General features: G+C 42.2%; 2 protein-coding genes across 5 annotated transcripts in view; both read right to left on the bottom strand.

Annotated features, from left to right (window-relative positions):
* LOC149141481 (mitogen-activated protein kinase kinase kinase YODA-like) overlaps nt 1-16624 on the bottom strand; it is a 193663-nt gene that overhangs the window by 19698 nt on the left and 157341 nt on the right. The gene's annotated exons all lie outside the window — the stretch shown is intronic.
* On the bottom strand, nt 7137-10463 carry LOC149141483 (uncharacterized). The gene is made up of 2 exons (XM_089447829.1): nt 7570-10463; nt 7137-7439 (listed from the first exon to the last, which is right to left on the bottom strand). Exons 1-2 carry the CDS (start codon nt 9772-9774, stop codon nt 7245-7247), a joined length of 2400 nt encoding a protein of 799 aa, XP_089303955.1. The 5' UTR covers nt 9775-10463; the 3' UTR covers nt 7137-7244.

The raw sequence follows: 16624 nt of genomic DNA, 5'->3' as shown, positions 1-16624 counted from the left end.
TCTGGGTCATCAAATCTTCCCTCGGTATTTGTTGCTCACAATGATGAAGTGACCAAACTTTGGCATGAGCAATTTGGTCACTTAAACTATCACTCCCTTCAGAATCTATGTAAAGAAAATATGGTGACAGATCTTCCAATGGTATCTTGCAGAGATGGTGTTTGTTCTGGATGTGTACTCGGAAAACATCATCGGGGTAGTTTTGAAAAACGTGCCTCTTGGCACGCCTCAGCCCCTTTACAGCTTGTGCATAGTGATTTATGTGGTCCACTTTCAGTTGTTTCATTCTTTGGCTACAAGTATTTCTTAACTTTCATTGATGATTTCTCCAGACACACTTGGGTGTACTTCTTAAAACTCAAGAGTGAAGTATTTAACATGTTCTTGGCCTTTAAGGCCTTTGTTGAAAAACAATATGGACATCAAATTCTTAAGCTAAGATCTCATAATGGCGAAGAATATGTTAACAACAAATTCATCAACTTTTGCACTGAGAATGGAATTCAAATGCAACATATTGTTCCATATACTCCACAACAAAATGGTGTAGCTGAAAGGAAGAATCGCACCTTAAAAGAAATGGTTAATTGTATGCTTCAATCTAAAGGACTTAGTCTTAATTTTTGGGCAGAAGCAATTAACTGTGCAAATTACATAATAAATCGCACTCCTACTAAGGTTTTAAAGAATATCACTCCAGAAGAAGCATGGAGCTCAATTAAACCAGATGTAAGTCACTTTCGTGTTTTTGGAAGTGAAGCATGGGCCCATATTCCAAATGAGAAACATAAAGTTTTAGAACCTAAGAGTGAAAAATGTATTTTTGTTGGATATTCTGAATATGTCAAAGGATATAGACTTATTCTACTTAAGTCCAAAAATGTTATCATTAGAAGAGATGTAAAGTTCGTTGAAAATATATCGGCCTATGAGCCTAGTTCGGTGGATGTGCCATCTCTCTCTATCTCTTCTACTTTTGAAAATATTTCTTCTTCAGATGATGAAAGCGAGGATGACAATCCTCCCCCACCTTCTCAGGACCTTCCTTCAGCTCCCCAACTTCCAAAATGGGTTCGTGCTACTCAGGATGCAACAGGCGCTCTTGTCGGTGATCCTACAGATCAGCGACGTACACGTTCTCAGTTCGACAGAGCCTCTTCTTTACTGGCTCAAGCTTCAGCGAATTATGATCCTGACACCTTTGCAGAAGCTTCAGGCCATCCAGATTGGGACGCAACTATGAATGAAGAATATCGTTCATTATTGGCAAATGATACATGGGATCTTGTTCCTCTACCAAAGGGACGAAAACTTGTTAGATGCAAATGGGTTTACAGAACCAAGTATGGACCAAATGGAAAAGTTGATAAACATAAAGCTTGTCTTGTTGCTAAGGGTTTTTCACAAGTTGAAGGCATTGACTATACTGAAACCTTCTCCCCTGTTGCCAAAATGAACTCTATCCGCCTTGTTCTTTCCCTTGCTGCCTCTTTCAAATGGGAAGTCCATCAGATGGATGTTAAATCTGCCTTCTTGCATGGGGACTTGCATGAAGAAATCTATATGGAACAACCTACTGGCTTTATACAAACAAACTCCAGCCTTGTATGTCGGCTTAAGAAATCCCTTTATGGTCTCAAGCAAGCTCCTCGGGCTTGGTATGCCAAAATGGATAGCTTTCTTTTAGAAACTGGCTTTTCTAGGTGTCATTCTGACAATACTATCTACACCAAGAAAGTGGGCAAGTCTCTTATCATTCTTGTTCTTTATGTTGATGATCTTATCCTTACTGGTAGTGATCCCAACCTTATAAACCATGTGAAGTCCAGCCTTAAAAAGAAGTTTGAAATGACAGACTTAGGACACTTGCATTATTTTCTTGGTCTTCAAGTCTTGCAATCCAAGGAAGGTATTTCCCTTTCCCAGTCCAAGTATGCTTGTGATCTTCTACGCCATTTTCACATGGAAGACTGTAAGCCAGCCCCTTCTCCCTTTCAGTCTGGAGCCAAACTTTCAGTCACTTGTACTTCTCCTGAAGTTGATGCTACCTTATATCGTCAACTTGTAGGAAAACTTTTATATTTGACCCATACTCGTCTTGACCTTTACTTTGTTGTTGGCCTTATTGCTCAGTTTATGCAAAACCCACATGAAAGTCATTGGAAAGCAGCTAAAAGAATACTTCGTTATGTTCGAGGTACAGTTCAGTTTGGGATTCATTACAATGCAGAAGCATCTTCTCTATTGGTTGGTTTCACTGATTCTGATTGGGCTGGTGACCCTGATGATCGGAAGTCTACTACAGGTTATGTGTTCACTCTTGGTTCAGGACCTATTACATGGGCTTGCAAGAAACAAAGTGCCATTTCTCTTTGTTCAGCAGAAGCAGAGTATCGTGGTGCCGTAGAAGCTAGTAAGGAATCCCTGTGGCTTCGTCAGATCCTGTCAAAGTTTGGCTTTCAGCAGCAGCATCCGACTTCACTTTGGTGTGATAATCAAAGTGCCATTCAACTATGCAAAGTTCCAGTCCAACATCAGCGCAGCAAACACATTGAACTGCACATGCACTTCATCAGAAATCTCATTCACGACCATGTTCTTGAAGTGCAATATTGTTCAACAGATGATCAAGTTGCAGACATCTTTACAAAGGCTCTCACAGAGGTGAAGTTTACTAAACTTCGATTTATGGTTGGAGTTCAGGAAGTTGTCACTAAGGGGGGATAGGCTCTAGTGCCTCCTTCCTTCTCCTATTGTGTCATATTCGTACATCCTTCAATCCTATCCCAAGTTGTTCTTAAGGGGGGATATTAGGATATTCCGACACATAGGAAATAGTTAAGTATAACTTGGTCTAGTGTAGAGTTAGGTAAAGTGTGTTTCTTTACTATGTACTTTTGTAACTTACAATCTGACGGTCAAGATATGTAGTCATCTGACGGTTCATTCTCTCCTCGGTATTACCGACACTTGATCCGTGGCTTAACACCCGATTGATCCATGATCTCTATTTAAAGAGCATGGAGGGTCATTTATAGGGTAATCGTTCATGAGAGAAGCTTATGTAAATTTTCATTCTTTTATTAATAAATTGCCTGAAGTCGTCGTATTGGCTCAGGCTGTGGATTGTTTCCCTCTTTGAGGATTTTAACCACGTCAACAAGACTGGTGTATTGATCTGTGATATATTTGTGAGCAATGTCCTTTGGTGTTCTGTCTGAGGAACTTACCCTGTAAATTCCTACACTAATACTGCAAAAAAACTTCTTTTACTGTAGCTAAATATCATGAATCTATCCTACTCCTGATGGGTTGGTGCAAAATCATTTTTTTGCTACCACTTTTCTTTTCTTTCTCTTTTTCTTCTTTTTTTCGAACTAGGTTGATCCTAGGCTAGGGCCAGCCTCAATGTTGGATGGAAGAACAATATACTCACTAGTGGGATGTTATCACCAGGATTGTGCAAAGTTCGATCGAGCTTGGATGGCCCTTGGGATAGTTTAATTCCCCCAAAGGTGGCTCTCATCCTCAACCACTCCCCATGATATTTGAACCTATGACTTGGTGGGGACTAAACCCCACACAAACCAATTGGTCTACACCTCATGGGAAGGGGTTGAGGATGGGAGCCATTTCTGCTACCATTTTTTACCAAAAACTATTTCCTGCTAATATTGGGGCATCTGTTTGTTGCAACATGAAGGCATCTTCAAAACGTTTTCTTTCTCCCCTTTGGCAATCATGTCTATCAGGTGTGATATTTATCTCTTCCTTTCTTCTCTACCCACGTTCGGTTCTCTGCACACAAGACATCTCTTATTTATTTATTTGTTCATGCTATACCCACATCGAATTTGACTCTCATTTATTCCTTTCTGCTACCAACAAACATTACTCACTGTTAAGTGAATACCCATCTTCCACATTCATGTTATTTTCCTTCCCTTGAAACTACAAATTGTCTTGACAGGATTTATCATTTGACAGGGATTTTTCTCCTCTCAAACTCTATTATGGATATAATATATATAAATAATAATAATTAATTAGTGGTAGTATAGAAGAGGTATGTCTCTAAGAACATGACCATTCATGAAGGGTCACCTGCCACTAGGTATATAAGCGGGCCCTCACGTGTAACCATCTCATCATATCTCACTTGTATTCAAACATTCTTATATAAGTATATTATTCACCCATGATGGACATTCTTATATTTCAGATATTCTGAATATTTTGCTGCATATACGAACTTTGTTCATAACGTTTGGTATCACGGTATCAAAGCCAACTCTGATCCGGGCCTTTGGCAATCAACTCGTCGTCAAGTTCATTGTCGTTCGGTTGAGGCTATTAGCCACAATTTTTTTGGAGATTCTCCATTTTTTCATCAAGCCTTTGGCCATTACAAGAGGGTAAAAATATTAATATATATAAAAGAAATGAATTGTCTAATTAGAACTTTGAGGAGAGAACACGGCTTCGCTCGGTCTAGGGTTTCTGCAACCCCTGCTACGGCAGTCTACCCCTGACAAAGTTCAGCCTTGACAGACCCTGGGCGGATCTGCGGCCTTTCGTTTCCTGCAAGCGATCAGAGGAATCATGCAGCCCCCTCAGGGGGAGGGCGATGTGCCTCCCCCAAAGGACGATGGCCAAAAGCAACAAGTTGGAGCTAACGACAAAGAAGAGAGGCAGAACGAGGACAACACAGACAACAGCGAGCATCAGGACAATGATCAAGCTCAGAAGGATAAGCCCAAAGTGAGCTCATCCACATGCAGGCCAGTGGCCACTCACAGGCCAAAAGTGGAATTTCCTAGTCACCGAATCAATGCCAGAATACAGTTCATGAGGGATCACGCGTTGATAGGCAAGTTTATTGGACTTTGGCCGACTGAGAAAGCGCTAAGGGGCTGGATAAACTCCAAATGGAATCCAAAGGGTCACATCACTCTGCAACTAGGGCCAAAGGGTTTTTTTACAGCCGTATTTAACTGCTTGGAAGATCGTAACAGGGTTCTGGACGGAGGTCCATACTTCTTCAACTCCGCAGGCCTATATCTCAAAGGGTGGGTTGAACGCTTCAATCCTGATAAGGAAGATCTTAGTTGTGCTCCTGTTTGGATAAGGCTGTATTCGCTTCCATGGGAATACTGGGAGGAAGATTCCCTACAAGAAATCGGAAATGCTCTAGGCGAATTCATCAAAGTAGCAGAGGAAACAAAACTGTGCAGATACACATCATATGCCCGGATCTGTGTCTACATGGACCTCAAGCAAGCCCTGCCAGATACGGTAAGTCTTTTCCATGATGATATTGAATGGATTCAGCTGATAGATTATGAGCATGTACCGTTTAGATGCAGGAAATGCCATGATCTGGGCCATCTCTTTAGAGATTGTCCTCTAAACAGAAAACCCCCATCTCAAATGGACTCAGACAATCCTGCTCCTGATGGGTTTACCAAAGTGGTAAATCGCAGAAGAGGTCATAAGAAATCGACAGCCAATACCAGGACCAATCCAGCTAACTCGTCAAAACCCTCAACTAGCAATAGTTTTGCTGCTCTGGCCAGTGATGATGTTCAAGAACCTGAAAAACTACCTCTAAATGACAAGGAAACCAGTAAAGAAAAGCAAACCGGGGTCTCACCGCAGCCAGGGGAGAGCCAGTTCAGCAAATCGATCCCTCACACCCAAATCAAACTCCCAGCCTGGAGCTTCCAAGGAATGGAAGTTGATAATCCAGCACCCAGCTCAAAGGCTGTAGAGGAAACAACTGAAGACTACCAAGAGCCCCAACTCATGGAGGAAGACCCTGAGAATATAGATATTGGTGAACTGGACATTCTAGGACTAGAGCAGGCATGCAAAACAAGAAACTTTGATAAAATCCCAGATCGGCAAGTTGACAACCTGGTGGAGGTCCTCACTCGCGCACAAAAAAAATACTCTCTGGGGGTCCAGATTGGTAGTCAATGGGATGGAAAGTTCATTACCAAAGACAGCAAAAAGCGAGGGAGGAAAACCACTCTCGAAAGAACTATCAGAATAGGAGAAGTGCTAGTTGAGTCAGGCAGATATGCCAAGCTGACCAAGTATTTCAACATCAACCCCAACCCTTCTCAATGAAGTTGATCTCATGGAACATTAGAGGGCTTAATAGCCCAAGGAAAGGCAGGCTTCTAAAAAATATGCTTATGCAGGAAAAACCTAATATTCTCTTTCTGCAAGAAACAAAATGTAACTCGACAGTTTTGGAAAAAATGGCAGCAAAAGCTTGGCCAGGAGGGATGGTAACGGCTGTTGATGCTCAAGGGGCGTCGGGAGGACTTGCAGTTCTCTGGGATGCGCGAGTGATTCAACTTGACAATATACACACAAACAAGAACTTCATCCAAGCAATATTTCACATAATCGGCACTAACATCCATGGTCACATGACTAATGTGTATTTCCCTCAGGAAACTATACACAAAGCTGAAATCCTGGACACCTTATCGGAGCTCAACTCAAACAGGTTGCACCCGCTATGGATATCTGGAGGTGACTTTAACATGATCGCAAGACTGGAAGAAAAACAGGGAGGCAGAAACAGAAGCAACAGAGATGGGAACATTCTAAAAGACTTCATACAGAATAATTGGCTAATAGATCTACCTTCAAACAATGGCATGTTCACATGGAACAACAAAAGAGAAGGCTCGCAACCAGTGTTGCACGAAGCGGGAGCGAAGCGGGAGCGAAGCGGAAGCGCGAAGCGCGGAAGCGTCATTTTCCAAAAATCTAGGGAGCGAAGCGTCCGCGGAAGCGTCTGCTATATATATATATTTTTATATATTTTTTTGCATTTATACTCAAAACAAACATCCCAAATACCAAATTAATTGTAGAAGACATGAAAACATGCATATTTTTGCATAAATCAAGATAGATATGGCATCCATGATTCCATTGTAGTTACTAGTATGTACAACAATCATCTATATTCTAGCTATTACAAACATACATCAAATTTTTAAGCATATTATAAAACATAAAACATTTAAGCATATTATGATTTATCTAGCAAGTGAGCAACTGTCAACATTTGTCATGTCCAAAATTCAAATAATAATGTTTACAAAATATGTCACTTGGTCACCGCCAAGCCAAAAAGGTTCAAAATTCAAATTCACAAGTCTACAAGTCTAATGAGTAATCTATAGACTATGACAAAAAGAAGTAGATTGTGAATATATCTACTAATCTCTCCTCCTTCCACCACGAATAGAACGTGATGGCGTGCCTCCACGTGGTGGCAATGAAGAAGATGGTCCCTGTGTAAGTCGTGGCACTGGAACTGATGAAGAAGAACCCCCTGCTGTTGGTGTTGAACCATGGAACCTAGGACCAGATGGGGGTGGGGGTGGTGGCATATCAACACGGTCATCATCATCCTAGAATCGCTCAAAAAATTCATGCAAAAAAAAAAAACACTAGTTAACAAAAAAATTAAAAACATGAATTAGAGAAATGCTTTATAAGGGAAAATTGGAAAATTCATACGGTATACCATAATGGACATACCAGGAGAGCATCCTCTAATTGCTCTAGTTGCAACACTCCATCCTCCAAATTGGGCTCCTCTGGATGCTTGTCCCAAATCAACAAGTCTTTATTAGACTTTGCATCTTCACAGTAATGGGACAACAATCGCAAGTTGTAATGAACATAAACCAAGCTCTCTGCCCGGTCTAAACTCAACCTGTTCCTTTTAACACTGTGGATGAAAGAATAAGAGCTCCAACACCTCTCTGCAGAAGAAGTGTTTACCACCTGTGATAGCACCCGCAATGCCAAACTCTGTAGAACTGGAGTAGGCCCTCCATGCATGTTCCACCACTCAAGAGCAGAAAAATGCTCTCGATCTTCAATTGAATGCATGCTCCCAAATGGACCAGTGTTGAGCGTATAGTTGCTCAGCTGTCTCCGTACCAATGCAGCCTCCTCATTATCAGGGATTAATCTACTCAATGCAGCCATATATTTTTCGTGAACCTCTTTATCTTGGTGTGGTTTTTTCCTGCTTCCCCCCCCAGGTGCTGGTTTTGAAAGCCATGATGGATGATAGTACCTAGGTGTCAAAACATATGCTAATGCATGCAATGGAACATTTAGCATATCCCATCGCTTTTCCACCTCTTCACGAATATAATTGTACAAGGTGGTATCTCTAGGCTCAACAATGTCTTTAATCTGCCCCAACATGCTATCCATTTGCTCATACACCTCCCCAATTACTGGTCGATCTGAATCTGCAAACTTGATCATGTAATAAATTGGTTTGGTGAATTGCAAAACATATTTAACCTGTGACCAAAAGTAAGTGTCAAGAACAGTGTCCTTGACTACATCTGCAGTAGCACCATCTGTACACTGGTTAATTTCATCCCATGTTTCAGCACACACCAGATTAGTTAAAGCTTGTCTCACCCTCACTAGCCGCCTAAAGGTGAGGTAATAACTAGCAAATCTTGTCTTTGCAATTTTAAGCAATTGCAACTTGGAGTAAGTGCCATAGAAGTAGTTTACCCTTGTATGCCCTGTGATGAATTTAATGAGCTGCTTCCCTTTCCTGTAAACCTCAGCAATCCACCCACATTCTTTGTGTTTCACAATATCATGCATCAAAAGGTTCAATGTGTGAACCAGGCACCCAGACCAAAAGATGTGTGGATGAGTACGCTCAATAATTTTTCCTGCTGCCTTACAATTTGCTGCATTATCTGTGATCACTTGAACCACATTATTCGGACCAACATCTTTGATTGATTTCAATAGGAGATCTGCAATGTTTTGTGCAGTTGCACTGATGGAGGAGGAGTCATGACATGCAATAAATACTGCACCCTTAGAAGAAACACCAAGAACATTTATCAAATGTTGGTTTCTAATATTTGTCCACCCATCTGATACAATGGATACCCCATAATCCACCCACTCATGTGTAAAACGTGTCAAAGCTCTTTGAACCTTAGCTTTTTCTCTTTCTAATAACACTGTTCTAGCTTTCTCATAGTTGGGGGCCTTGTATCCTTTTGGGGCTTCATTGATGGCCTTTACCATGTCATGCCAATAGGGAGAGCGAAGCACATTGAATGGTACACCGCAAGCACAAAGAAAACGGACTACCTTTCCATCCACATCATCCCTCCCAGCAACATTAAGGAAATCCCCTATTGTTTTTCTACCTCCAGAGGTTGCAGAAGTACCATAAGGAGATGGGCAACTACCAAATTTAGAGGTTGCACTTGATTCTGAATGAGTTTTTTGTTTCTTGTTTTTTTGTTGTGCAGCCATCTCTATTTTGATGTATTTTTGTCTTTGTTCACTTGAAATTTTTGTGCAAATGGCTACCCCCACAGAACCCTTTTTTTCATCACTCTCTAGCACCCCACAAAGATGCCTCCTCAGACGGGTATATGAACCCGTATATGGTTTTCCTCCATGACAATCATGAGGGCACATCCATTTGTAAGATCCACCACCCTTTCCCCCTTCAAGTTTGGTCACAAAGGTCCACAAGGGATTTGATGTACCTTTCCCATCTTGTGCTTCAGTGTCCTCTTCAAGTTCATCCCCTTCCTCTTCAAACCCTTCCTCCTCATCATACATTGGGTCACTACTATTAGGAGTCCCAAGTTCATCCCCTTCCTCTTCCCCTCTATTCCTCACCCTTGCCATCATTAAAACCAAGAGTGGAATGATACATAGAAGCCAAAAGAACACCATCTTGGAATATGGATATAGGTGGTGGACAACCTGTAAATAAAGGAGCAAGTAGAAACAATGGGAAAGAGTAGGAGAGGGAGGAGAAAAATACAATTTTTTTTTCAAAAAAACAAGGGAGTTTGGGGTTTGAACTTACCTCTTTAGCTCTTGTAGATGAAGTCCTCCAAGCTCTTGCTCCAAGCTCCTCCTCCTTCTCCTAGCTCCTCCTTCTTCACTCCTCCAAGCTCTCCTCTCTTCTCCTCTCTTCTCCTCTCCTTTCCTCTCTTCTCTTCTCCTCTCCTCTCTTCTCTTCTCCAACTCTCATAAACTCAAAGTGAGAAAATGAGAAGAGAATGGGGGCTTTATTCTTTTCTAAACTCACCCTAAAGTGACCCTAACCCACCCCTAACCCACCCCCTCATGCTTAGTTAAGTTAGATATTAAATGAAATTAAAAAAAAAATTTGAACTGCGCGGGTTGCGTTCGGGTTGCGCCCGGGTGGCGTGCGGGTGGCGTGCGCTTCCGGGCAGGTTGCGTGGCGCCACCCCATGCCCGAACCGCATGCCGAAGCGCGATTCCGGGGTGGCGCAACCTGTTTTGGCAGGAATCGTTAAAAAAAATCGGAACCGCGCAACCTTGAAAACGGAACCGCGATTCCTCTGTGGATTCCGGAACGCAACCGCTCGGGGCGCGGTTCCGGGTTTGGATCCTCCGGGGGGGGGGGCGATTCCGGTAACATTGCTCGCAACAGATAACTTCATGCCTTGATAGATTTTTACTATCAGATAATGCAATTCATTTGGGGGGAGAATTCATTGCTTCCATCCTACCGATATCGGGCTCTGATCACTGGCCAATAGCATTGCAGTGGAATCGACCCGGCAACAGCATTCGGCATCCTTTCCGGTTTGAAGCTTTTTGGTTAACCCATCCGGATTTCAATGAATTAGTCAGATCAACATGGCTCAACTTTAATCCCTTTAATGGCTCTAAGATGTCTAAATTCCAGCAGAAACTAAAGCACCTTAAAGGTGAAATCAAGCACTGGAATCATACATCTTTCGGCAACATTTTTCAAGCACAGAAAACCCTTAATCAAGAAATGAAGAATGTGCAGCAAAGGATCATAATCGAAGGACGCTCTGAGGACCTAACAAAACAGGAACAAACTCTTGAAGCCCAAATCCTAGACAGAGCAAAACAGGAGGAAACACTATGGCGACAGAAATCAAGAGTAAAGTGGCTGAAGGACGGGGAAAAAAACACAAAGTTCTTTCACAGAACCACAGTGCAGCGCAGAATGAACAACTACATATCCCACATCAAAAATGAGCAGGGAGCAAGGATTGAGACTCACGAAGGCATTGAAAATGAGTTTCTCAGGTATTTCAAACAAGCCCACCAAGAGCCCAACATAGATAGAACGCATGCTATTGACAAAGTTCTGAGAAACATTCCCAAATTAATCACAGAGGAGCATAATCTTCTCCTTCTTCGTCCCACAAGCCTTCAGGAAGTCGAGAATGCTGTGCGTCAGTTGAAAGCAGGGAAAGCACCGGGTCCGGATGGATTCACCTCCAACTTTTTTCACAACTTTTGGGATCTAATCAAAATGGAGGTTTGGCAAGTTGTGGAAGAATCGCGCACTTTAAGATGGATGTACCCAGGGCTGAATGCTACCTTCATTGCTTTAATCCCCAAGGAAGAAGAATCCAGCACTCCAGATAAGTACAGACCGATTGCTCTCTGCAACATTATTTATAAGATTGTCTCAAAAGTTATAGCTACCAGATTGAAATCATTGCTCCCTCTCGTTATTTCGCCGGAGCAATCTGGTTATGTAGAAGGCCGGTAGATTACGGATGGTATTATTTTAACTCATGAAATAATCCATTCTCTGAAGCAATCAAAGAAACCTGGTATGCTGCTTAAAATTGATTTAACCAAAGCTTTTGATAGCTTAAGTTGGGTTTACATTCAAAAAATTTTAAATGTCTTTGGCTTTGCCCCTTCTTGGGTTAGATGGGTTTTGAGTTTGTTATCTTCCTCGTTCTTTTCTGTGCTTATCAATGGTATACCTTCGCCCACTTTCCGTCCCTCCAGGGGTATCAGGCAGGGAGATCCCCTCTCTCCATTCCTTTTTGTCATTATGGCAAAGGGGTTGGGAAGAAGCATCAAATCCGCTCTGCACTCCCAGCGGCTCAAGGGCTTATCCTTTCTCAATTCTCCCACTTACTCTCATCAGCAATTTGTAGATGATAACATGCTCTTTGGCCATCCTTCTGTTCAGGAAGCGCGCCTTCTCAAAGCTCTCCTATCGGACTTCTCTGAAGCTTCAGGAGCCAATATTAATCGAATCAAGTCTCAAATCTTTTTCTTCAATACTCCGGTCCCTACCCAAAATGCCATAGCCCGCATTCTTGGTTTTACTATTGCCTCTCTTCCTTCTAAATACCTTGGAGCGCCCTTAATGGCCTCGGCTCTCAAGCATTCCTCATGGAAAATCCTGCTAGAAAAGCTAGAGGCGCGTCTCTTCCTTTGGACTCATAGGGCTCTTAACATGGCCAGCAGACTAGTTCTCATTAAAGCTGTTCTTCACTCCATGCCTCTGTATCTTTTTTCAATTTTAGCAGCTCCCAAATGGGTGCTCAAGGAAATAAAGAAGCTCCAACGTAATTTCCTATGGGGCAACTCAGGTCCCAATCGAAAGTGGGCTCTGGTTAAATGGGATAAAGTATGTCTTCCGAAGAAGGCTGGAGGTATTGGTCTAATGGATCCGGGGCACAGCAATGAAGTCATGGGAGCCAAAATTTGGTGGAGATGGCTCTCAAAACCCAACACTCCCTAGGCCTCCCTATGGACAGCCAAATATGCAAACAATAGCCCTATCGAAGAAAGAATTCAAATGCAGAAGTAAGTACGAGCTCAGTGATTTGGAACTCGGCCATTCAACATAGGAAACTAATACAACAGCATAGCTTTTGGGAAATTAAGAATGGCAATACAGCTAGGTTCTGGGAGGACTCCTGGCAATAGCTCCCAAAGATCAAGGACATCCTCTCTAACCTTCACTTACCAGAGCAAGATTTGCATGAGCTAGACAAGGTTAGTCAATTCTGGAATCCTTCTTCCTCACAGGGGTACAGACGTTGGATTGAGGCTAAATAGATATTACTGCATGGCTCTGAGCAAGCTCAGACCTCTCTTTCCTCCGAATTACAAAAAAGGCAAATCCTCTCTTCAGAAGGAATGGACATTCTAAGGTGGGGGTATGAAGAGAAGGGCACTTTTACCACAAGGGAAGCATACAATGTAATCATCAAGGAACGGATAATCAAAGATGTTCTATGGAATAAAATCTGGGATTCCTCCAACTGGCCGAAGGTATCCACTTTTCTTTGGCTCCTATGTCACAATAAAATTCTCACTTGGGATAACCTCAGAAAAAGGAATTTTTATGGCCCATCTATATGTCTCAACTGCAAGCAAGCAGAGGAATCAGCTTTACATCTTATGCAGACTTGTCAAATAGGACGAAAGCTGTGGGAAAAGGTTAGCTTCCGTTGCCAAAAAGAAGGCAGAATTCATGGGGATATTAAAGCTACTGTTCGTAACTGGAGTCAAGCGCCTTACCAAAGCAAACTCCTCAACACTCTTTGGCAGCTTATTCCTGGTCTACTGATGTGGAACATCTGGAAGGAGCGGAATCGCACGGTATTCAAGGACCAATCCATGTCTACAGAGCAGCTCTGGACCAGGCTACACCAGAACATCAAAGAATCCCTATCCATTAAGACCTGGCCCCAAGAAGACTTTCCAGTGCTGTCGCAGGAACAATCCATCTGGGCCAACTGGAATATTCATCTGAATCAAAAGCCTACATTCAAAGGCAGTCCTTCTCTGAGTGATCAAATCCCGACAAGATGGATTCCACCGCCCAGCAACATGATTCAGCTCAATTTCGACGGAGCCTCAAAAGGCAATCCAGGAAAAGCAGGATTCGGGGGAGTCTTTAGAGATCATCACGAAACTCCTTTGTTGCTCTTTCTTGGATCAAAAGGTTGGGACTCTAACAACTCAGCGGAACTGGAAGGATTATGGCGAGGTCTCATTTTAGCTCAGGATAGAGGATTTTTCCCACTCATCATAGAAGGGGATTCGCAAATTATCATAAACATGGTTACAAAAATCATGCAGGGTACTCCCACACACAAGGTCAACAGCAGTTGGAGAATGGCTCAAAGACTTGAGCTAATTGACAAATGGCTTTCTCAACACAGAGCAATTTCATTCAAACACACGAGGCGAGAAGGAAACAAGCTGGCTGATTTTCTAGCTAATATAGGAGTGGAATATGGGTTGGATTTCTTTGCAGGTTCGCTCTCCAGCATTGCCTCAAAGGATCAGCTCTCAATTTACCATAACATTGTGAAGAATGATATGAACCAGGAAGTAGATACACACCCGGATGCGGGTGTCCTCGAGGCTCATTTAAGGCGGATTAACTCTCCGCCGGCAGCTGTCTTTGCACCTGGCGATCCGGCACAGCTCCCACAAAACCACAGCAACTGATATGAATGCAATGGGGTACAGAATGATGGTTAAGCATTCGACAATGAATGCGCGCCCTGTTCGAGATCCCGCGCAGGCTGTTTTATTCATGGCTCAGCTTCTGGTTCCAGCTATCGCTCTCATCGGCTCCTTCCATGTCCGTCTGCTTTTTTTCCCGCACCCCTATTTCGCTCTGGCCGCTTGGGGGTTTATCCGAAATCTGTTTTCTACCTGGTTCGCCCACTCTTGCCCCTATTTTGTCTGGTCCTACTTAATCCCCTTCTCAGGTCTCTCTGTTAGTTTGAAGATGGTGCGACACCGTGGTGTTTCTCGCCGTGGAGGCACCAGTGGTAATCGTGGCCATGCTTCTCAGTCTGCCCCCCAGAATATCGTTCCGCTGGCTTTAGCCTCCCCGCCCTCTGACCATGGCAGGCCCTTCCCGCACAACTCCTTCCAAACCACCCGTTTCAAATTTCACAGTCGGCTCAATAAACCCGTTCTGTCAGCCAGCATTACAGTTATCTTAGCTGAGGAGGAGGATAAACCCAGCAGCTCTGTTCATACCACAACGTCTCAGTCTCAGGACGACAGTGTTCTTCAGGGAGACGTGGTTGGAACTGTGTTCAATTGTGACAATGTGCAGGAAGAGGGGAATGTGCCTGAAGCACCTCAGCCTCCAGTTGATTCTACACAGCGCAATTTGCCTGCGGTCGAACCGGAGCACCCTCCTGGTGGCAACCTGAATTTGGAAGCTCCTCCAGGTGGCGGCGACATGGGAGATGGGGACAACGCCGTCGACATGTGGATGGGCTCTCCTAGCCAGGTGGAAAAGGACGCTTCGGACTCTCTGAAACATGCTTGATTTCTTCGGTACAATGCACACTGATGGCAGTCTCCCTTCTGGTCTTTATATCATTTTGCTATGCTTCTCTGGATTATGTCAATTTTGTTCTGTTTCAACTCCTGGTTAGGTATCGATACCAGCCATTATAGTCTAATGAGTTGTATCAGGTCATGGCTCAGAAAGCCATTGTTTTTGCTAAATTTTGTATATGGCTATCAGGGCAGAATGATTATTAGTAACGCCATAGTCCTCGATAGTTTTGCAGTGATGTTCACAACTTTGGTTCGCACTTTTGTCTGTAAGGGATCTGAAAAACATGTCTTAAGTCTTCGTAATCCCGGGATTGTTCTCACAGGGGTTTATGTCTATCAAAATATCTAGTTGAGGGATGGCTTTAGCCTCCTCTGAGGTCTTGACCTCTCTGTAAATATTTTTTCTCTTTTTTAATAGAAGTAGCCTTTACGCAGAAAAAAATATATATATATATAAAAGAAATGAAAAAAAAAAGAATAATTAAAAAAAAGGTCAAAAGTAAAGGTATATATATACATATAAAAGAAAAATAAATTAAAAAAAAAAAAGAGAAAAAAAAGGTTATATAAAAAACAACGAAAGAAAACTAACACAAAAAATAAAGAGAAAAAACGAGTAAGAAACAAAATTACAATAAAATATATAAAAACAAAACGCAACAGTAGGTGTAGTCGCCTCCACTAAATATGCCTACAGATGTCATTGGTCACCCTGTCCCCACTAACCCTCTGTCAACCTCGCTCCTTAGCCATACATTGGTGTCATTCGTCCTTCAATCACCGCCAGCCTTGTTCACCCCGCAACCAGCCACTCTGTTGTCTTGTCTGACTACTATCAACCACTACCACTGCCATGTTGTGAAGAAATTCAGGCTCCATCTAAAATCCTTCATCGCCACAAGGACGCTGCCAAAACAATAATTTGCCAGATTCAGCTGCCCCACACAAACAGCGTATTCATTTAACAATTTGGTCATCGTTGTAATTCGTAGACCATATGAAGTTCGTACAACATAAAAAAACCACAAGGGCACAACTTGTGAGAAAAGGCACAAGATTAAGTTTAAAGAAGTGCTTACGAAAGGTTAACATAGGATTTAATTATTTGACCTTGTTTAGATAGGTAAAAAGACATTAGAAAAATCATTTGATATATAAAGGGAAAGATTAAAATATTTTAATTCAAGTTAAAAAGCCTTATTTATTAAAAAAAATATCCAAACGAAACTTTTCAATTCAAATGAAGTGTTCTTATATACGAGGTTATAAAGTTATATAGAAGTGCTTACGAAAGGTTAACATAGGATTTAATTATTTGACCTTGTTTAGATAGGTAAAAAGACATTAGAAAAATCATTTGATATATAAAGGGAAAGATTAAAATAATTTTAATTCAAGTTAAAAAGCCTTATTTATTAAACAAAAGATCCAAAGGAAACTTTTC

Source organism: Pinus tabuliformis, chromosome X, assembly GCF_031772625.1.
Source record: "Pinus tabuliformis cultivar Carrire ecotype Pingquan chromosome X, CPIR1, whole genome shotgun sequence".
In the NCBI taxonomy this organism is placed as follows: Eukaryota; Viridiplantae; Streptophyta; class Pinopsida; order Pinales; family Pinaceae; genus Pinus; species Pinus tabuliformis.
This window is presented reverse-complemented; position numbering and strand designations above follow the sequence as displayed.

What these genes read in the sequence shown, in the direction of transcription:
- LOC149141483 (XM_089447829.1), bottom strand. Translation starts at nt 9,774, where the DNA reads ATGGTGTTCTTTTGGCTTCTATGTATCATTCCACTCTTGGTTTTAATG. An exon ending in AATTAGAGGATGCTCTCCTG is followed by an intron (nt 7,440 to 7,569) that starts GTATGTCCATTA and finishes GAGCGATTCTAG; the next exon opens with GATGATGATGACCGTGTTGA.